The sequence below is a fragment of the Grus americana genome, chromosome 2, assembly GCF_028858705.1.
Source record: "Grus americana isolate bGruAme1 chromosome 2, bGruAme1.mat, whole genome shotgun sequence".
NCBI classification, from domain to species: Eukaryota; Metazoa; Chordata; class Aves; order Gruiformes; family Gruidae; genus Grus; species Grus americana.
In genome coordinates, this window is record NC_072853.1 from 14,461,356 (window position 1) to 14,483,251 (window position 21,896).

Genomic DNA, 21,896 nt, shown 5'->3' on the forward strand with positions numbered 1-21,896 from the left:
CTCTGATCAAAACTGCATCCCAGTTCCCAATGATAGATTTAGGGATCTCCTTAGATTTGTCTTTCCTTTTTTTCTCTTAGTTATATAGAAGTCTTAAGACTATTATACAGACTTTCTCATGTCTCGTTAGAGAAGCCATTGTGCTTCTCCTGTTGAACTGTGATGGCGTGGCAGCACGGGGATGGTGGTGTTCAATGGAGAGAAGTGATTCTTGTGGGCTGGCAGTGTAGAACTGACTGGATGCTTCTCCAAATGTACCTAACTCTGTTATTCCTAGCTTGTGTGAGAAAGGGAGAGAAAGGTAGGCAGGCACGTGGGCTTTCATAGGGTTTTGCAGTCCAAGTCACTCAACTTCAGTAGTGTTCACATTGTATTTATCTATATATCTATGTATCTGTCTGTATTTACATACATATATACATATAGATATAAGTATAATCACTTGCACTTGAGTGTACTGGATATGACCATTGGTCTCTTCCCAACGTTAAGGACTGGTGGGAGATGTGGTGGTTGGAAGCTGTCTTGGGCTTAGCGACCATGAAATGATAGAGTTTTTGATTCATGGCAAAGCAAGGAGGGGGTCAGCAAAACCGCTACCATGGACTTCCGCAGGGCAGACTTTGGCCTGCTCAGGACACTGGTTGAGAGAGTCCCTTGGGAGACAGTCCTGAAGGGCAAAGGGGTCCAGGAAGGCTGGGCATTCTTAAAGAAGAAAGTCTTAAAGGCGCAAGAGCAGGCCGTCCCCATGTGCCGTAAGATGAACTGGCGGGGAAGACGACTGGCCTGGCTGAACAGGGAGCTTTGGCTGGAACTCAAGAAAAAAAGGAGAGTCCACCACTCTTGGAAGAAGGGGCAGGCAACTCAGGAAGATATAGAGATCTTGTTAGGTCATGCAGAGATAAAATTAGAAAGGCAAAAGCCCAGCTAGAACTCAATCTGGCCACTGTTGTAAAGGATAACGAAATGTGTTTTTACAAATACATTAACAACAAAAAGAGCACTAAGGAGAATCTCCATCCTTTATTGGATGCAGAGGGGAACATGGCCACCAAGGATGGGGAAAAGGCTGAGGTATTTAATGCGTTCTTTGCCTCAGTCTTTGATAGTCAGACCAGCTTCCCCCAGGGCATTCAGCCTCCTGAGCTGGAAGACAGGGACAGAGAGCAGAATAAACTTCCCATAATCCAGGAGGAAGCAGTTAACGACCTGCTACGCCACCTGGACACTCACAAGTCTATGGGGCCAGATGGGATCTACCCGAGACTACTGAGGGAGCTGGCAGAAGAATTTGCCAAGCCACTCTCCGTCATTTATCAACAGTCCTGGTTAACAGGGAAGGTCCCAGATGACTGGAGGCTGGCCAATGTGACGCCCATCTACGAGAAGGGCTGGAAGGACAATCCAGGGAACTACAGACCTGTCAGCCTGACGTTGGTACCGGGCAAGATTATGGAGTCGCTCATCTTGAGTGTGCTCACCCGCTTACCAGGCAGGTGCAGGACAACCAGGGGATCAGGCCCAGCCAGCACGGGTTCATGAAAGGCAGGTCCTGCTTGACCAACCTGATCTCCTTCTAGGACCAGGTGACCCGCCTAGTGGATGAGGGCAAGGCTGTGGATGTTATCTACCTGGACTTTAGTAAAGCCTTCGACATGGTCTCCCACAGCATTCTCCTAGAGAAGCTGGTGGCTCATGGCTTCGACAGGTGCACTCTTTGCTGGGTAAAAAACTGGCTGGAAGGCTGAGCCCAGAGATTTGTGGTGAACAGAGTTAAATCCAGTTGGTGGCCAGTCACAAGCAGTGTTCCCTAGGGCTCAGTCTTGGGGCCACTCTTGTTTAATATCTTTATCAATGATCTGGATGAGGGGATTGAGTGCGGCCTCAGTAAGTTTGCAGATGACACAAAATTGGGTGGGAGTGTCGATCTGCTTGAGGGTAGGAAGGCTCTACAGAGAGACCTGGACAGGCTGAATTGATGGGCCGAGGCCAACTGTATGAGGTGCAACAAGGCCAAGTGCTGGGTCCTGCACTTGGGTCACAACAACCCCATGCAATGCTACAGGCTTGGGGAAGAGTGGCTGGAAAGCTGTCTGGTGGAAAAGGACCTGGGAGTGCTGGTTGACAGCCGGCTGAACATGAGCTGAACATGAGGTGTGGTCAGGTGGCCAAGAAGGCCAACAGCATCCTGGCTTATGTCAGGAATAGTGTGGCCAGCAGGACTAGGGAAGTGATCGTCCCCCTGTACTTGGCTCTGGTGAGGCTGCACGAGCACTGTGTTCAGTTTTGGGCCCCTCAGTAGAAGAAGGACATTGAGGTGCTGGAGCAGGGCAGAGAAGGGCAACAAAGCTGGTCAAGGGACTGGAGCACAGATCTTAATGAGGAGTGTCTGAGGGAACTGGGGTTGTTTAGGCTAGAGAAGAGGAGGCTGAGGGGAGACCTTATTGCTCTCTACAACTACCTCAAAGGAGGTTATAGTGAGGTGGGTGTTGGTCTCTTCTCCCAAGTAAATAGCAAAAGGACAAGAGGAAATGGTCTGAAGATGCGTCAGGGGAGGTTTAGATTAGATGTTAGGAAAAAATTGTTCACTGAAAGAGTGCTCAGGCATTGGAACAGGCTGCCCAGAGAGGTGGTGGAGTCACCATCCCTGGAGGTGTTCAAAAAATGTGTAGACGTGGCACTTCGGGATGTGGTTTAGTAGACATGGTGGTGGTGTGTTGATAGTTGGACTTGATGATCTTAGAGGTCTTTTCCAACATTAAAGATTCTATGATTCTATGATTCTATGACCTTTATGGTGATCTGATGGATAGCCCAGCCACAGGAGATGCGTCAAATTGTTAGGTGAGTGAGTGCCCTGAGTTTTTTAATTTTCAAAGCTCTTGGTGTTCTCCAATGAAGAATGAAAATGTTGAACTTTGAAAATTTGGAAGTGATTGCAGCCTTGCTCCTCAAAATAAATCTGGGGGATCTTGGAAGGTCTTCAAGGTCTTCCTCTAGGGAGAAGACTGAGCATTGTGAATCCAGTTTTCACTGGCACTGGGATCCCTTTGGGTTGTTTAAAAATGAAAAGTTGTAAAGGGCTAGAAATTAAGTTTAATGCTGAGAACTCTGTCACTGACTTACTGCATGACTTTGAGGAAGGCATTTTAACTTGCCTGTGTCAGTTTAGCCATCTGTAAAACAGGTACAATCATACGCGGCATAATAATTTCCCTCAGTGAGTGCCATTTTCAGTCTATCCTGTACTACTTAATGATTTGTGTGACTGCTGAAATAACAGCATGCTCTAAAACCGTAATGCCCTTATGTATTTTTCACATAATCACTAGCGGTTGAAATATTTGTTCTGACACTTGAGATTACTCATGTAAATAGAAAAATTATAGCATGCTGGCGATGCCAGACACCTTGAATTCCATCTGAGCGTGTGGGTGATTGGAGAGGGTTCTATAAATACTAACAGAGAGTGGGAAACAACAAGCATGAGCAGCACATGAGAAATTCTGAATCAACTTATTCCAGAGATTTATATAAAAGATTTTAAAATACAATATGTCAGTATTGGGTAGGAGATGGTCTTTAGGAATCCGAGTACTGTGAGTCCACTGAAGAAATGTATTTTGCTTCATTTCCCTGCTTTACATGAAGCCGCATTTTTCTGTTGTACTTTGAGTTACAAGGAGTATGATGACCTAGTCCTAATATCATGTAACTAAAACTTCTTTTTTTATTTTTTTAAATTATGAAACATTCTGCCTTGGAGACAAGCAGAAGCCCCAGTTTGATTATCAATGAGTGACTCACAGGTCCTGCAATGGTTTTGCTCAAAATGTGACTGCTAATTTCCATGTTCAGCTCCCAAATTGCCTGTTTCAGATGTTTTCCACTTCCATTATGGAAGATTTGCAGAGTTCTAATTGTAGAGTTCATAATGTCACGTAACAATGTAGCAAATGAGCTGTGTCACATTTTACATAAAAATGTAGTAAGTTATATAGCTACTGCTTGCGTTTTTTTCAATTTTTAGTTTATTTGATAAGGGACACTTGTGCAATGTAGCTGCTCCCTCTTCTCCACTGAGTAGTGCTTCTTTTGAGTACAAGCTCTTCAAGATACTGTCAGTGTCTCCTTCTAGATCAAGCCAAAGCATCTCCTTTTTAACCAAATATTGTACTTTTGGGGATTACAGAGTATTTAGAAGCTAAAATTTGTTTTTCAGATTATAAAGAGAAAGAGATCTCTGCATTTACTTTGGGGAAGTCCATAACATTTTTGGAAGACAGATGAATAGCTTATGGGACCTTGCCACTAGAATTCATGCGTTTATCATTAGTGACATATCAAAAAACAGAACCGAATATATCCGATTTATCGAAACAGAAACTTCGGGACTTAAAATAAGCTAAATAACTTGAAGGAAACCGTAGCACATTCAGTATAGTAGGTATGAGTAATGGAAATTGTAATGGAAAATATTGAGCAACATCAACTGTTAAGAGTCTGTAGTTCGCTATTAATTTGCAATCTTGAAATTTTCTGTACCAGGTTACCAGCAACCTGTGACTGTGTTTGGTCACTCCATCAGCTCAAGTGCTAGCAAGCGTCGCATACTTAGAGCTCTGAACCAGACCAATGATCCAGCCTCAGGTTTCACTGTGATTCTGTGCGACAGAAGTTCGTGTTAGTTTAGTTTCTGTTAAGCTATTTTGAACAGAAACACAAAGATCTCACTCCAGCGTTGAAACTAGTCCTGCTTTCTTGACCACGTGTGCTCTTAGCCTCAAACATGGACTAATACTAATATTAGAATAACAATATTAGAAGTCAGTAATATAACTCACAAAGGAGCTGAAAGGGGATGGTTAGTAGTGACCAGCTCCAAGTGACAGCAGGGAGAAAGGGGTGGGAAATGCTGACTGCAAGCAAAGCTTTCAGGCTCTCTAATATAGACTGGGGAGGAGTAGGTTGCGTGGTTTGCTCATGCTTGCTCTACGAGGCGTATAAAACCATGGTTTTGTGGAGGAATGAAAATGAATCTCATCAATACTTATAAATATCTAAAGGGCAGATGTCAAGAGGAAGGGTCCAGACTCTTTTCAGTGGTGCTCAGTGACAGGACAAGGGGCAACAGGCACAAACTGGAACACAGGAAGTTCCATCTGAATGTGAGGAAAAACTTCTTCACTTTGAGGGTGACCGAGCACTGGAACAGGCTGCCCAGAGAGGTTGTGGAGCTCCTTCTCTGGAGATATTCAAAACCCACCTGGACACGATCCTGTGCAACCTGCTCTAGGTGATCCTGCTCTAGCAGGGGGGTTGGACTAGATGATCTCCAGAGGTCCCTTCCAACCCTACCGTTCTGTGATTCTGTGTGATTCTGTGATTAATATTTGCTAAGTTTTGCAGTTGACAAAACTGATACGCTGATAAGCAGACATTTAAAGCCTTCACTCCCTAGGCACATTTGCATTGAGGAAACTCAGAAAGGGTTAAGAGAGTGTTACTGAAGGGGAACATCAGGCCTAGGGAATCAATGTTTGCATCAGCTCACATCATAGGCAAAGTCTCAGGAAAAGAAACCAAGGAAAAGTAACTCTGAAGGTTTTTTGGTGTTACACAGATGCAGGGGATGGCCTGGGAATGGAATCTCCAGCTCCACAAGTGCTGAAATCAGAGCGGAAAAGGAAGGTCCCAGGTGCAGGTGGGAAGGAGAAGGCTGTCTGTGCCTCCTGCCAAGACTTGCTGCTGAGTTTTCTCTTGACTTCTAAGACATCTTTGGTAGTGAGTTCTGTTTTTTGAGACCTGCTATGGATAACACAACGTGGCTGGTCACTGTGCCCTGTTCAGGTTATCAAAACCATGAGGTTTCACAGGTTGCACTCTTGCATGGCTTCCTGAGAGCAGCCCTTTTTCTCCTGTTTGATGGGGGCCTGGGCACGCTGATCCCTCAGTTTGCTGTCTGAACCACAAGTCTCTTTACCTCATTGACAAATAAATTCTCTTAACCACACAAAACTGCTGATTGCAAGGTGCTTTGAACAGGAGCTGCCCTCATTTTTTTTGGGTGCAAGTGTGTGATGGTGCTTACAGCTCTGCCTAACATTGCTCTACCTTTTTTGTAGAAGCAACTGCTAATTTCAAGGAACACAGTGAATTAGTCTTTATATTTTTAAAATGCAATTGATGATATTTTTCACCCAGCCTGTTTGTAGCTTGCTGAAAGCTTGTAGCTCACTTGAAGCCTGGTTGCTTACCAGCAGCCTTTTGGCACCAATTGCTAATGCCTTCCCTTCAGGTGAACTTTATCTTAAAGGCATGTTTGTCTCCTGAAGTTTCTCTTTCGAAACACTCATTCATCTCTTCCAAATAAAAAATATAATAAGTACATACATTGAATTTATTTTAAAAAGAATTTTAAAAACCTTACAATTTAGATCCAAGCTTGTCTCTTTAAGGGATGATGCAACTTACACTGAATTCAGCTGCATTAATTTAAAAACAGCAGAAAATGGTAAATTCAACTTAGTCTCACTACAGTGTGAGAAATGGCCAAAGCATAAAGGGGATTTGTATTCTCACAAGGTGTTTATTTTAACTAATTTGCATCATTTCCCAGAGGTGGAGGTCTGATGCTCTTGGCAGATCAAGTGGTTTACTATTTCAAATCCCTTTCAGCATGGAGCAAAGCAGATGATGTTAATGGATGTAACTTGTCTGAACGTAGTAACAGATGTTTCTGTAGGAAATGGAGTGGAAACACTCATAAGCAGGATCGTTGACTGGGTTTTGGTTTATGCGCACATTAAAGCTGTTGAAAGGGTCGTGTGACACATCTTCATAGATGATCTGATTCATAAACTCTTTTCTTCAAGTATTTGGGTTTTAGTTTCAATGATGGCACCAGCAGATGGACAGATCCTCATCTGATTTTTATACACGTGTCTTCACTGTAGGGCATGCGGTTTGCTTGAGTTTGGTGGAAATTTGATCTCTAGCATAAAACCTAGCAGACAATTCTGGTATCATGGTAATTAATTTTAATACAGTAGACCTCCAGCTCTGTTAATCTCAGTTCCATTGACATTAGTGTAAAATACTCTCCATTAATGTTGGCATTGCATGGGCACAGTTTATAAATTTTGTGGCAAGACTTCTCCTTTCAGTTACAACTAGCTTTGAAACCAGTTGGGGTATTTTGGTTTGTGCCTTACCAAAACTGCTAGACTGCAAATTCTGTGTTTTAGTGTTTCATCAAGCGATACGACACGACCATGCTGAGTGATTGACTTGCTTGGCTGATCTGCCCTTCTGAAGGCCACGTTACTGCAGTGATTACTTACACATTTTGCTACCGTCCACTTTTTTTTCCTTGGGACAGTATCACTTCAGCAGCTGTTAGATAGCTCTGAGCTGTTAACTTGGACTTGTAGTGGTGCTGTCTGCAATCTCAGAAGCGTTTGTCTTCATTTGTTTCCTCCGTTCCAGGTGGGAACTGCGTACGTGCAGGTTGGGCCTCCTCTAGTTCTGCATTAGCAGCTCTTCTCAAACTAACCACGAATCATTTTTGCAGGAAAAGTTTTTGTATGCCATGCTGCCCGCAATACCCTTGCAGATGGTCTGGTGTAATTGCTTCAGCGTAGACGAATTAAAAAGCCCCTCCATACTGAGTAAGCTGATGAAAGCAATTCATCTCATCATGTTCAATTTGTGGGCTCGAGTGACTCCAAAGGTTGATCCCTCCATGCAGTCTTACAATGTCTTAAGTATGGTGGAGGACTTGCCTAGCTACTCTTTTCTGGGCCATCTTTTACCATGGCAAAAAACAGACCAGATGAAGGCGGATTTATGGGAACTTTGGAAAACCTATCTTTTTTGGCTATAGGTATCAATAACGTTAGCGCATCCTTTGAAAACAGCCTCAAGAGGTTTCTGGGTGATGGTTTCTACTTACCTTTGGTAGTTGTCTCTGAGTACTTACTTAGGAGAGAACGAATGCATAAAGAGGAAACTCTGTGCTTTTCCCCTGCAAAGGGGAATTCCTTGATCATCTTTCTTCGAGCAGATTCGGGCATGTTGTTCCTTTTGCTTTCATATTGTAAACCTACACATCCTGTCCTCATTCCTATAGTAACCACAGAGCTTTGCTCGGGAGTGCTGGCTTCTCTTCAGTGGTCTTTGTCTTTCCTCCTAGGAAACAGTCTGAATGTGTTAGAAGAGTCCCAGTTCCTCAGAACTGCGTCTGGCCAAGAACCTGACCAAGTTGGTCTGTAGTATTTCTCTCATTAAAAGCCTGCTTCTTTCCCCCCAAAAAAACCCAAAGTCATCTGTGAACAGTAACAAAGGATTAATTGTGGAGACTTGGGACTTGGCAGAAATGCCTGTGAATGAAGTGCTTTTTTGGAACCTACATTGCCTGTCTTGCAGATCAAAAAATAAATGCAAAGTATTTCAATGTGTATCAGTGGATTAATTCATTTGATTGCCACTTCCCTTCCTCTTTGTGGGGAGGGGCACTCCGGAGATTGGAATTTTAATTGCTTGACCACAGTTTCTAATTAGTGGTGCACCAAAAGGGCATGTATCATTAATTAGTACTGAATATAAGGATCTCTGAGGTTGAGCTATAGCATCAAATGGATGAGTTTAAACAACTCTTGACTGAAATTACAGGCTATCAGTAAATTGAGTTATAATAATGAAACCATTAGAATTTTTTCTCAGTCCTTGCATGTTGGTTTCTATGTTTGCAGAGTACATTCGGGTGGTCTTAAAGAATGTAGCATTTTTATATAAATAGATATTCAATATTTATATATATATTACACGTATTTATTCTGAAGACATATATATACATGCCTATAGAATAGTTATACATAACTCAGAGTTGTTATACAGCAGCATGCCTTATTTAATTTTATTAAATGTTTTGGGGGGTTAATCCATTAGATAGTTTCATTGGCAATATAAAAAAACAGTGCTCTCTACAGCTGCTTTCTTTTTCAGTCAGTACTTGGATTTGTGCTACTGTAGCCAAAGGGAAATCTAGCTCTTGAGGGTAATGATCTGAGAACAGAATATTATCCACTTTATTACTTTAATGTCCAACAGTCTGTATCATATTTTTTCTGGTCTTAAAACTTGATGATGGAAGCGAATTATATAACTTCAGTTATACATTAACATTGCTGCATTCAAGATTCTCAGATAGTGCAGTGTGGAATAGGAATATGCCCATAACACATACTGGTATCAACTTGTTTTCTGCTAGGTGGATTAAGAACTGGTTAAGACTGCAAAATGTAGACACGTGTGGGGTCACCATAAATTGCTCTTTGTGTAGTAGGGTTATTTGTGTACTGGTATAAAACAGAGTGTACTGCAGTATTTGCATCCAGAGTTTAGAGGTAAATAGGAAATAATTGCTGATAAAACTTATGTGTCATCTGAACAGCGTGTGCCTTATATCAGCTAAATTCATAAACTGGACTTTGGTTATGGACGTGTAATTATGGATGTTGATGGGGCAAATGGAAAACGGTGGCTCTGAAATTTAAGTAATACAAAAAATTATATAAATGGATCAAGTTCTGCCACCTGTTCCACTCCCATATTCCATTTGTGCATTTATATGTATCCATTTGTGGGCTTTTAAAATACGAAACACATTTGAATATGTAAGAGCCATAAAGTCTGGTTTGTAAAACCCAGCAGAATTCAGCGATGAATCTAGAGAGCTGTGCTTGTATTTAGTGGGAAGTAGGAAGTAATTAATGGAAAACTACTTAAATCTTTTTTTTTTTTTTACAGAAAACCTATATTCACTTTCTTTTTTTAATTCTTCTGTAGAATTTTGTAGGAAGATGGTGTTCAGCAGTTTACCAGTATATTAACGGGTCTTTATTCATGTAAGTCTCCATGAGCTGAGCAACCATCTCCTATTGAGAGTTAGTAGAAACTAGATGTCTGGCAGTTCAGAAGTTGGCAGGAGTTTGCATAGGACATTTTTCCTCAAGGTAATTTTCTTGACTTTTGCTGTGTTTAAGACTCAGTTTGTGGAAAGAGGGTTCTGTTTCTGCTCTCTCCTGCTCCTGCTTCCTCTTCCCCAGGCGTTTCTGAAACAGTGCAGCTGCCTGACACGAATTCACCGGTGCTTTGCATGGAAGCCTGGCTTCTTGGCACATGGAAGGGATGGCTCTTTTCTTCTGTCCCCAGCTCTGGGGAATTAAATTCACATTTTGTGTTCCTGCTTAGGTTTAGAGCCAAATTTCTCACTTCAACTTCCTTCCTCCTCCTGCCCCTCTCTCCTTTCCTTGATTAAAAGATGCTCAGGTCGAATGCATATAGCTGCAGCTGAAAAAGGATGAAAATAGCACAGATGAAATAGCTACACTGTTGAGACCTGGACCTTTATTTAGCATCACGTTTGCTGGTGTGTTACTGTAACGGAGTTCTAAAGCCAACTGGAATACTTTTTTCAACAGATTAATTGATAATCTCTAATTTTAAAGGGAACAGAATTTTGTTTGCAGTCAAATATGATTTTTACACCTTCAGCTGTTCCTCCCATCTAAGTGAATGACAAATTCATATTTGTTCAGTGTAAACAGGAATAGATTTACACATCTAAAACATGTGTTTAGCCTCTGTTTCCCAAAGGCCATGAGTACATCCAAACTGAGATGCTGACTGCTAAAACCAATGTCTGTATGGCACTGGCTAAAACTGCTCATTGTCATCACCTTTGAAAAGTCAGGTATTTTAAGGAGTGCCCAAGGATGGGCACTGGTTTTGAGAGTTAAAAGACACAGGTTTTTAGATAATGGACTCCAAGCAGATGTCTACAAACAAATAAAAAAATCAGTCTCGACACCCTTTGCCTTAAACAGTTTTTGGAAGCCTGGTAGAATCTCGTGCAGCCCTTCCCTGAGCAGGGAAGAAATGAATTTCAAAAATTAGTCAGAATAGTATGAGGCAAAGAAATCAAATCAGCAGTGTTGAGTAGGACAGCATTTCTGATAAATCACAAATGATCCTTCTCACAGAGGAATATTCTGTAACATACCTCAACACAGAAGTCCTTAATATTGAGGTTAATAGATTTTTAAAAAGGAGAGAAAGCAATGGCAATATGTGCACTAAGGTGTTTTAGAGGAAAGATGGCAATAGATGCTCGCAGAGCCTGGACTCTAGCTCTGCACAGGTGTCTCTCTTGGTAAAGCTGTTATGAAGTGCCTTGAAAACAGTGCTGCTGAAATTACCCACCTTATCTGCGGCTTTGACAGAAACACCGTTGTCGTTCTCCACTCGTCTGAATACTTCCCTTGCTTTCACGTTGAACTTAAAAACTTCAGTCTGCTTTCCCTAATTTAACCTCCTTCACCACAATGTCCTTTTGTAATTTACCCATCTTTTTGTTATTCAATCATTCCCAGCCTCTTCAGCCGAGCTGACATGATTATCTGCACCGTTTCCTTGAAATCATCTCTCATAACATTTTAATAGCTTCCCCAAATAAGTTCATGGTGCTCCTGCCCTTTCGGTTCATCTCGTCACTCTTTGAGTCATGGGTACAATCAAGTGGTGATAGCCAGTTAGGCAGCCACGGCCGTGTGCATTGGATACACATGTTTAACCAGGGTGCTTAAATGTGAGGTCTTCTCTTGGCTGAGCTCCATCAGGTTTGTGAAGGAGCCGGAGACCATGGCTGGCAGATTTCCTGAGCACATGAAAAGCAAAAGTCATCTTGAACTGCCAAAAGAATTCAAAAACAGGGAGAATGTTGCAGTATTTGCCTGCATAAAGAGGGGAATATGAAGTATGAGTGTAACAGAGGTATTGATTTTTGCATACATTAAGATCATTTGGGAATCCTACATTCACTTTTTCTATCCATACTGCAAAAAAGCATTGGAAAAGGCTGAGAAGAGATCTAATCTAACACCTCCACTCTCACGAAAAGCTTGAACTCAATTTTATTTCCCCAAGAGAAGGCTAAGAGGTGAATTGGTTTTTGTTTACTCCATGTATATATGTACAAGTACATCAGCTAAAACTGCTTCCCAGCAAGCAGAAACAGCTGTTGAGATCAGTGGCGGGACACTTGACAAGCGTGAACCAGAAGCGAGATGTGAGTTTGCAGCATTGGGAGTATCGCTGGAACATTTTAGATAGGGGAATAACAGATTCACTGTCACTTGGCTGGATGTCTGTCTTAAAAACTTCCCTATACCTCAGGCAGCCCACAGCTTCTGTAGTTAGGAACTGCTGCATCAGGACTTACAGCCTGTCGAGTAGAGGTGGGATTGCTCTTCTGGCCTTACATTAGCTCTATGTTCTTATTTCGCCTATTCTGTGCTTTTCCCCCCTTTTACTCATTGCGCTGTACTGAGGTGGGCTGCAGACACATCTCCATCTGTATTTGCACAACTTCCAGTGCCGTGGTGCTGGACAAGTAGAAATAATAAACAGCACTGAGGGTCGGTGCTAGTTCAAAGAACTCCCATGGGATGCAACTGCTGAATATCCATTTATTTATTGCTTTCCCTTTTCTTTTTTTTTTTCTTTTTCATAGTGAAGTACATGAGAGAAGCTACCCCCTATGTGAAGAAAGGCTCTCCTGTTTCAGAAATTGGGTGGGAGACGCCTCCCCCCGAATCTCCCCGCTTGGGTTGCGCCTCTGCTGACCCCCTGTCGCAGCTTTCGCTCTCCATCCACAGAGACAAGAAGACAATACCGCTCAAGATGTGCTACGTGACGCGCAACATGACGGTGTCAGACCCCGAAAACAGGTGAGCGGGGGCTTTGCGTGGGGCTGGGACTTTGCCTTGGCGTTGAATCGTCGTTGATCTTTTCAGCATTGGGGTTGGTGAGCAGGAGCTGGTGATGGGCTCTGGCCGCACACAGCAACCCATCGAGGGGCAAGTGAGGACCAGTTTGGGAAGGGCGGGTGGTGGCGTCTGAGCCGTGTGGTGCTGAATTCAGCTTTAGGTTGTGCGAGAGAAACTCTTCAGTGCTGTAATCCCACATTTTTATTAGAAATGGAATCACGGGAGGTTTTTTTCATCCCAATTAAATGTCTGCTTTTGAAGGAAAAGACACGGTACACACTAATTGGTTACATCTTCTGGGCTGACTTAATCTAATTCCACTAAATTGCATTTTCTTTTCTTTTTTTAATGAATATTATTTTAAGAATGGCCTGTTTTGTCCATTCAGTTCTGGACATTAAAGTCAAGAATAGGAGAAAAGTTCCACTTACAAGGCATTAATGGGGAATTTCTGTGACTACTTGTTTTTTTTCCCCTAACGTTAAAAATAGGATGAGCTTTTACCAGCGCTTATTTATAACATATGTGGAACAGCTGCACCACACCAGCACACTCTCTGATCCCTGCTCTAACAGCTGCTAATAAAAAAGGGGACCGGTCAAGTCAGTAATACAGACTGACTCTTCCATCCAAATAATGGCCTTTTTGTTTTCCTGCAGTGTGCTGGCTTGCCCAGAAGCTGCGTGTAATGCCTTTGATTCTTAGCACTTATGTATAGGCATAAATAAAAGTTACACTTTCTTTTGCAGAGATAGATAAGGAGAAGAGGGGAGAGCAGAAGGGGCTTTAGGGAGGATGAGTTCCCCTGGAATCTCTTGCACTGTAATTCAGAAACTTTTAAAGTATCTGTGTAATTTTCCTTCTTCTTTTTTATATTTGTGTGGCCTTCTTTTAAGCTTTTTTTTTTTTTCCCCTGGGCTTTATAGTTTTTAAGATGCTGAGGTTTGACAGCTTTATCACTAGCCTGAGAGTTTGTTGTTGTCTCTGCCATGGAGTGTATTTTAAAAATACCCATGCAGGTTCCATTGTTTGAATCAGCACAATGTAACAATGCTTTACACGTGTTGGTTTCATTCTTTCAGCATTTTTCCCTTTTTTTTTTTTTTTCACCATATTGTAGTTCTCGGCTTCTGTCACTCTCCTGGTCCTCAGTTTTGTTTGAAAGCCAGGAGGACTGATTCAGAGGGACACACACTCATTGTTCGTGATACTTCTGCAATGGAGCTGACTTTTTCGATGTGTGCTACAAGTGTGTGTGTTCTTAGGTGTTACTAGGAAGTAACGCGTGGGAGAGTGATATTGCTTATTATCATAGTTTTCATTTTGTGTTGCTGTCATTTCCTGTGGAAAGAGTGACTTCTGATTTTTTACCGTAGTCCAACACAATGCACTGTACAGTCTAAGCTGGATTTTTCCATCCAAGCACACAGTACCTCACCATCGTGCTAGCTGCAGTGTAACAGTAGCATCCCATCGACTCACATCTTTACCTGTTTCAGGGGATTTTAACAATTCTAAATACTGGAACTGATATTTCCCAGTAGAAATGCTATTACAATGCAGCCACCCTTTCCCATTGGAAGATATCCCAAGACAGTAATCTGATTCCACAAAAATAATTTGATCTTTGTTCACAGCAGAGCCCAAACCATGTCCTTACATGCTTATGACACTTCTGTTTCATAACCCAGTGGCCCGACACATATAGATCTTATAACTGATGGTGTCACTTTGCTGGATGGCCTCAGAAGAGCCCTGCTGGCAGGCTGCCAAAGCACATGCTGGCCATAAAAGGGCTCCTTTGGACCATAGCTGAGCTAATTTTCATCTGAGGCCAAGCATGGACATAGAAGGCATGAGTTTTCCAGTGCAGATGTTTCTCCAGTGCAGGCTGGAGATCATGTCATAGCAGGCTTGTGGGACCAGGTTGAACTGGTTTGATGTTCAGCATGAGAAGATACCTATGTTAAAGGACCCCGAAGGAAAACTCCAGTTCTTAGAAAGCTGGAGTGAAATGTGGGTTTAATGGGCATGGAGGAAGATACACATATGGTTTTCCCACTAAAGCTGGTAGCCCTGCATAGGATTTCTGCTTCTCCTTGAAGGCTGGACCCAGTTAAGAGATTCCTAAATCTGTGTCTACTCTCAGACGGTTTGGTGAGCCTGTCATTTCAGAGCAGGAGTGAAGTTTGGTGCTTTTAGAGCCAACGGTTCTCAGATGTCTCCTTCACCTAACTTGCCTGTGGGTTCACTCTGAAGGAGGTAGGGAATTGTCTTCTCTGTTACCTGATTAAAAAAGCTGTAAGATACCAAGGAGAAAATCTTTAATACAAACCAATGCCAAACTTAATGTTTAGGAACTTTTTTTAATAGTACAAACATGGCAACAGGAGAAAAGATGCAGAGCATCTTAGTGGCATTTATGTCATTCTCCTCTAGACACAGGGGCCATGGTTATACTTTAGGCCTGAAGAAACTAGGTTAAAATAATTACTACTGAAATCTCGTTTGCCTATGTTTTCACTGGCGAGTGTCCTTCTTGGTGGCAGCAGTAAAGGTTAATGTAAGGACTCACAGAGGAGCATCCCCTCCCAATGAAGAGATGTGTGGGAATGGTGAAAGCTGGTAATACCACTAAGCAGTAAATCTTACTGCATTATAAAAAGCTTTTCATTTCTGGTGATGATATTAAGGAATAGGAGGGAAAAAAAGAAAAGGAAATAAAGGAAATAGCTCTCTGAGATACAATTTGTTCTGCGGGTGCTTTTAAAGTCTTGGGACATAATACAAAGGTACTTCTGTACACAGCACAGGAGACATGACATTCCCTGGAGGAATGAGGCATAAGGTTTTCTCATCTGCTTTTGAAATCACCCTAAAATCCTGTTTGCACTTCATTCAGCCAAACCCAGGAGGTGTGGGCCTGATCTTGCCAGCGCTTGCTGCGCACAGATCACGTTTTTCCAGTGGCAGGAGTCCAGAGCAGTGTGATCCTTACAGGGAACTTCAGCAGAGATCCAGTCTTAAGGATCTTAAGGATCAAGTTACTCATTGGCAGGATTCGGCCTTCTGATGGGAAAAGTTTGCTTTGGTTTTGAAGCCAAGAGAAATGAGCCAGGACAGATTCCCAGCAGCGTGGTGCCAGCTGCCAGCTGCACGCAGTGGCAGCACCGCAGCAAGTACGGGTGCAGTTTGTAGAATTCACACCGAGGACACACGGAGAAACAGATCAGGAACTTTCCTTATCTGTTCATTTCAGGGTTGGACTGAGAATTATGATCAGAAGGTAAAATTAAGCAGGTGCGTTTTAAAGTTGGCAGAGGAACTGGCTGGTATCCGTTCATTCTGGGCTCTGCGCAGTGAGCTGCATCTGGGAATTACCTGAGCTTCCCAGGACAAGAGAGAGGTGCAGGACAGACTGAGACCTGTTTACTCCAAAGGCAGCTATGGACTTAAGCCGCTTCATTAATTTGATTTTTTTTTTAATTTGCATTGGGAAGTACTGATTCACTGAAAGAAGTATTTACAAGATTTATTGCAAAGCTCTTACTCCCCAAACTGGTTCCTTTTGCACATATTCTTTTTTTTCAAAAAAATTCTTACATTATTCAATAACATGCCAGTAATGCACAGTTACAGGGTCAGTGAGATTTAACATTTTGAATTGTAATTGGTGTATAAGCATGTAATTTATGTAAGCATGAAATATCCCTGTGTGATTCTGAAATGGCATTTAAAAATCTTAAATATAAAACAAATTCTGCTGAATTTGGATGTATTTACTTTTGTTACAATAAAGCATGGAAACAAAAGTTGAAACTTCTTAAAAATTGAGTTTCAACCAGATTTAATATGACATAGTAAAAACTAGTCCTTGTGCCAAAAAACTTGAGCCATGAATGCAGATAACAAACCTAAGAAGTTAACAGAAGGGCATGAAGATGAAATAAAAAGACAAACATCTTTAAGTAGAAGTCAGGGATCTGTGACACTAGTACAGGACAGCACTGTCCAAAAATTGACTTCCTGAATGTTTTCCTGAGGCATTTTCAGCTGTGAGGCTGATTGATTATTTATATGGGTGATGTCAGTACTAGTAGAAACTCCATGCCTTTTCAGTAAAACTCTGTGAAACGTATCCGTGTGCCGTTTGGGACCTGCCAGCGCTCCCAGTTTCACTGCTGATCCAAAGAACAACTATTTTTCTTTAAAAGGACTAAAACACTTGACATGTTCAGACTGGCCATGAGGAAGCATTTCTTTACTGACAGGGTGGTCAAACACTGGAACAGGCTTCCTTGAGAGGTGGTCGATGCCCCAAGCCTGTCAGTGTTTAAGGGGCATTTGGACAATGCCTTTAACAACGTGCTTTAACTTCTGGTCAGGTAGTTGGAGTAGATGATCATTTTAAGTCCTTTCCAACTGAAATAGTCCTATTCTATTCTATTCTATTCTATTCTATTCTATTCTATTCTATTCTATTCTATTCTATTCTATTCTATGAAGGAAAGACAGACAGACATTTAGCTCCTGCACCTCTTCAAGCTCATGCTGGTACGATTTAAGAGCGACTGAGGGGGTGGGGAGTTAAGTATTAGGCAGCGGAGAAGAGTCTGGACATCTTGTTGATGAAAGCGTGGGCTGGCTCATGCCTCCACCCAGCCTGTTTCCTGCTTGGTAAACAGGACTGTACTTTGATGTTGCCAGGCATGAGCAGCCACTGGTATACAAAGCAAAGGCTGGATGCTCCCCGACGAGCAGCATGGCTTAGGTGTGCAGCTTTGCAGCCTGGGTTTTTTCCCCACTGACAAGGGAGCGGATCCCCCAAGTCACGTCCCTGGTGTGAGGCTCACACGGGGCAGGGCACTGCCGTGGAGAGTGACTGTGGTACCAAGAATGGCTGCTCTTGTAGAGCATAGGTCCCATTTATCGTGGGTTTTGCCTCTTAAGAGGTAGTTTGGTAACAGTGGGCTCAGTCAAGGACACTGGCTACTCGTAGAAGCAGGGATGGAGTGAGGTGTTGGGCAAAGGCTGAACCCCCGACCCAGGACTAAGGATGGACCGTTTCCATCACTGTGCTGGCACCGCTGCAGCATGCTGGAGCTGTGTCAGCCCTGGGTGGACACCGGCGGTTCTGTGGGGCTTCCCGGGGAGCTGGAAATCTTCCCTTCCTAATCGACAGTACAGACTTAGCAGGACTGGCCTCTGGTTTAGGAAGCTTGGGTCTTTTTTCTGTTACCATGTGTTGCAGGTGGGCAAGAGAAAGAGAAAGGACTTATGTACGCATGGGGGATAGAGCAAAGGTAAAGGTACTATAATGGGTGCATTACCAGTATAAAAAAATCCCCCTCCACACCTCCCCAAGGAATTTGTGCCTTGCTCCTTGTGCTGTTATTGAGCTGCTCTCTGGCTGTAGACAAAAATCTCTGTGAAATGGAAAGACCGTACTTAATTCGCAGTGTTGTGAGCTACAGCTTGAGATCCTTGGATGAAAGGCATATAGCACTTAATTATCATTATTGGTACAGACATGTTTTACTATTTGAATATCAATAAGTCCTTTGAAGAAGTCATTGAGCCTGCTAGAGTCAAAGTCCTGATTTATATCAAGAATTTTTGTTACTGGTTTCTTTTTTCCTGGTGGGCTGTGTTTATTATCTGTTTAGATTACTGTTAAACTAGGGAAGAAATCAACAATCCAACATTAAAGTAAAGCAACTTGAAAGGATGCAATTCAAATCCAGAAAAGAACAAAAATTACAATAATCAGGGTGAAACTCTGGTTGACTCTGCCCTCATCCTTAAACCACCCTGTTGTGCTATGCTGTTGCATTGTGCACGGTCTGATATAGAAGGATGATCTACCACTGTGAAGCCCTTTACATCCTTGCCCACAAAGGGTCATGAATTTAAGATCGAGGTGAACGTGGGTTTTTAACCTTAGCTCCCAACTGTTTTACTGTTATGGATCCAAATCCTCCTTTTGTGTAAAGGTGGATATTTCTTCTTGTGTTCTTGCTTGTTTATAGTACTGTAACTGCTAACCTGCCCCCAAAATCTGCTCTTTACTGGAAGGGATGAACAAGTAGGTGATACTTGAGATTTATCTACTGTTCTGTCTTTTCAAGCTGAGAGAAGTTAGGTGATTTAGCTGAAAAGACATTTGCAGTGTCCCCTTCAATACCCTGAGGGTAGGAGAGGGAAGAAGTTGGAGTGTGAGGGACAGGGGTGGAGTGGTGGGATGGATGAATGACTGGGCGATGGGGAAGGCCACCTCTGCCTCCTCCTCCTTGATACATTAACATGTCCTCTCTGAGAGTTGCATGGCTGTGGGACCCTCTTGGTAGCTAGGGTCAATGCATTCAGGGCTAGGGTTGTCAGATGAGAAACCCATAAGATTGCATTTCTTCTCTTATAACAGAATTTTGGGGCAAATCATTAACTGCTACAATTAATAATTGGTTCAGGCTGAGCTGTCTAACAGCCCTCTATCATCCACATCATCTGCTTTTTGGGCAGCTCTGCAATTGCTGGTGCATTTTGGAAGCTGCAGTCATCTGTCTTGATAAGAGGCAGTTTTCCAACTCTGTAGGAGCTGGAGCTCTGAGGTCTCTAGGCAGAAAGGGTGAATTTTTTATTTTATTTTTTTTATTATTAGGAATAATTATTTTCCATCATTTGTGAAACTCCCCACCAGCCAAACAGGTCATCGGTTTTGCTCTGGGTTCTATGAACTTATGTTGTAGTCTCAGTTTCTTCTCAGCCTTCTTGGAAGACCACTGACATCAGACACTTCTGTAGGACTGTCGCTTCTGTAGAGAGGAGCATTTTGGTCTCTTTTGAGTCAAATCACCAGCTAAGCTTTTTGGAAGAAATAAAAGCCCCATCAAACAACCCAACAGCCATTTTCTGCTGAGGAACCTCGAGGGAATTCACTTACACAAACATAACAAACTAGGTTGAACTTTGGATGCTTATTTACATTTATTTACTTCAGGTTTAATTTTTGTCCTGTTAAATCACATTAAAATATCTTTCTAATGTCCTGAGGACCTGCTGTAGTCTCTGGGCAACAGTTTGAGAAGTGAATTGCTGGGGGAATGTGCCAGGATTTCGGGACACAGTGGAAACCCCTGAGTTTTCCTGTGGGGTGTTTGAGATACTAATATAGAACTGTATAGTTATGGCGTGTTGTGACTGACCTTCAATCTGTGCAGGTCCTGGTGAACCTAAGATGAGTCATGTCTCATTTTCTTGAAAAACAAGTCACAGCTTTTCCCCTGACATAGTGACATGGGGCTTTCTCCCCTCCCTGTCCTTCCGGGCCAGACAGACGAGCTCTGGGTGTCCTTCCCATCTCCAGCACAAATCAAATAGGAATGGGCAAAGCTCCTGCACACGTTACTCAGAAAAAGTGTCTGTGCACGCAGGTATGTGAGTGTAAATCAATTCTTGTGTATGTGTGTGTGTCTGTGTGTGAACAGGACCGAATCTGACCTGACATGATAAAATGTGTCATGGTGAGTGGGCGGCGAGGAAGGATGTGTGTGGTGTGGAGGTGGCAGTGACAGAGGCTGGCAGAATGCTTTCAGCTGGATTTTTGATTAACAAACTTTTAACCAAAGTGTTTCTTTTCTGTGAAAATATTTAAATATTGAGTTAATGGAGAAAAAGAAGATATGCTGGTGGGTTTTTGTGTTGTATTTGGGGTTTTTGTCAGCCACTGCTTCAGTTGGGGGAGTTTTGAAAAAGTCAAAGAGTTTTGATTTTTCCAGCCAGCTTCAGCTGTAGGGGATTGAGCTGAGGAATAGAAATAAGAGCAAAGGAACTGGAAAAGAAGAAACTGCCTTGAGAAATGCATGGAGAGAAGGGAGGAGAACAAATTAAGAAAATGTAATGGAGAAAGAAGCCAACCAACAACATCAAGTGATGAACCAAAACAGTGAAAACCGCAGCAGACTTTACTCAGTGAGCATTTTTGCAAAAAAGATAAAAATCAAAGGACTGAAGAGATGGAGAAAGAGAAATGCTCCAAGAAATGTGTTGCAGATTAAAGGGAAAGGAAGAACAGTGTGAGTGCTGCAGGGCAGGACAGAGGAGGGCAAACAGTTAATCACGTATTATGTATGTCTGTATGTAAAGGTGTGTAACTGCTGACATCTAAGCTGCTGCTAAATAATGTTGGAGAGCAATTTTAACACCCCTGAGATCTGCCAAACAAAGAAAGTTGATATGCAAGGGTTTCAGTTTCCTGCCATGCTGCTCGTCCCCTCAGTCTTTGTGTTATGGTGTGGAGTCAGTGACAACCTCAAGACTCCTTTTCCTGCCCGGCTGTTGTGCTGGGCTCCGTGCTGGGCTTTCCCTCGCTTATCAGTGGGTCCGCAAATTGGATTTCAGTCTTACAGCTCCGATCTGGCCTGACCTGCCGTTAATCAACAAGCAGGATTTTCAGCTGGTGTATTCGAAGCTGCTCTCTCCTGTACCTTCTGTAGTCACTCGTGTCGCAGCAAATTGCAAATTACAGCCACAGCAGGAGCCTCGGGTGATGGGCTGCCAGTGTAGGTGCCCCAGCTCAGTGCTGGTAGGTGTTGAGGCTAGGCTTTAGTGTCCAAGTTGCATGCACAGATATTGCTATTTCAATACCCTGTTGTCACTTCCAGCTTTCACATGTATTTCTGCTGATGGAAATTCCTCTTTTCCTGCAGTAGGAATCAGGGAGAGTTATACTGAAGTTGGTATTTCTTCTCATCACTTACATAGAGCTTTTCCATTGATCTCCAAGTCTATTCAATGGGAAGATGAGTTTCCTGCCAGTAGTGAAAGTGCCGGGAGGTGACCCATACCCACTGTCCCCGAAGAGGCCGTCAGTATCTCCGGGAGGCTGGCTCCCCGGTGGTGCCCTCTCCCCAGCACTCAGAGGCCAATAATTGATCTGGAGGGAATCTGTGGGTTTGTTGTCATGGTTGTTGAACAGTCTGGCTTCTATTTTGCTTCACTTGGCAACTAATCAGTGATCCCTGGGATTTCTTGATCATGGAAGCCGAAAAGTAGGTGTATAAAATAATG

At 42.8% G+C, this 21,896-nt stretch overlaps 1 protein-coding gene across 2 annotated transcripts in view; it reads left to right on the top strand.

Moving 5' to 3' along the window:
* Positions 1–21,896, top strand: part of SNTB1 (syntrophin beta 1) — a 121,198-nt gene that overhangs the window by 51,861 nt on the left and 47,441 nt on the right. For both annotated transcript variants that reach the window (XM_054815145.1, XM_054815144.1), the window contains exon 2: positions 12,575–12,791. In XM_054815145.1, coding sequence (XP_054671120.1) covers positions 12,575–12,791 — 217 coding nt within the window. The remainder of the gene's footprint in view (positions 1–12,574; positions 12,792–21,896) is intronic.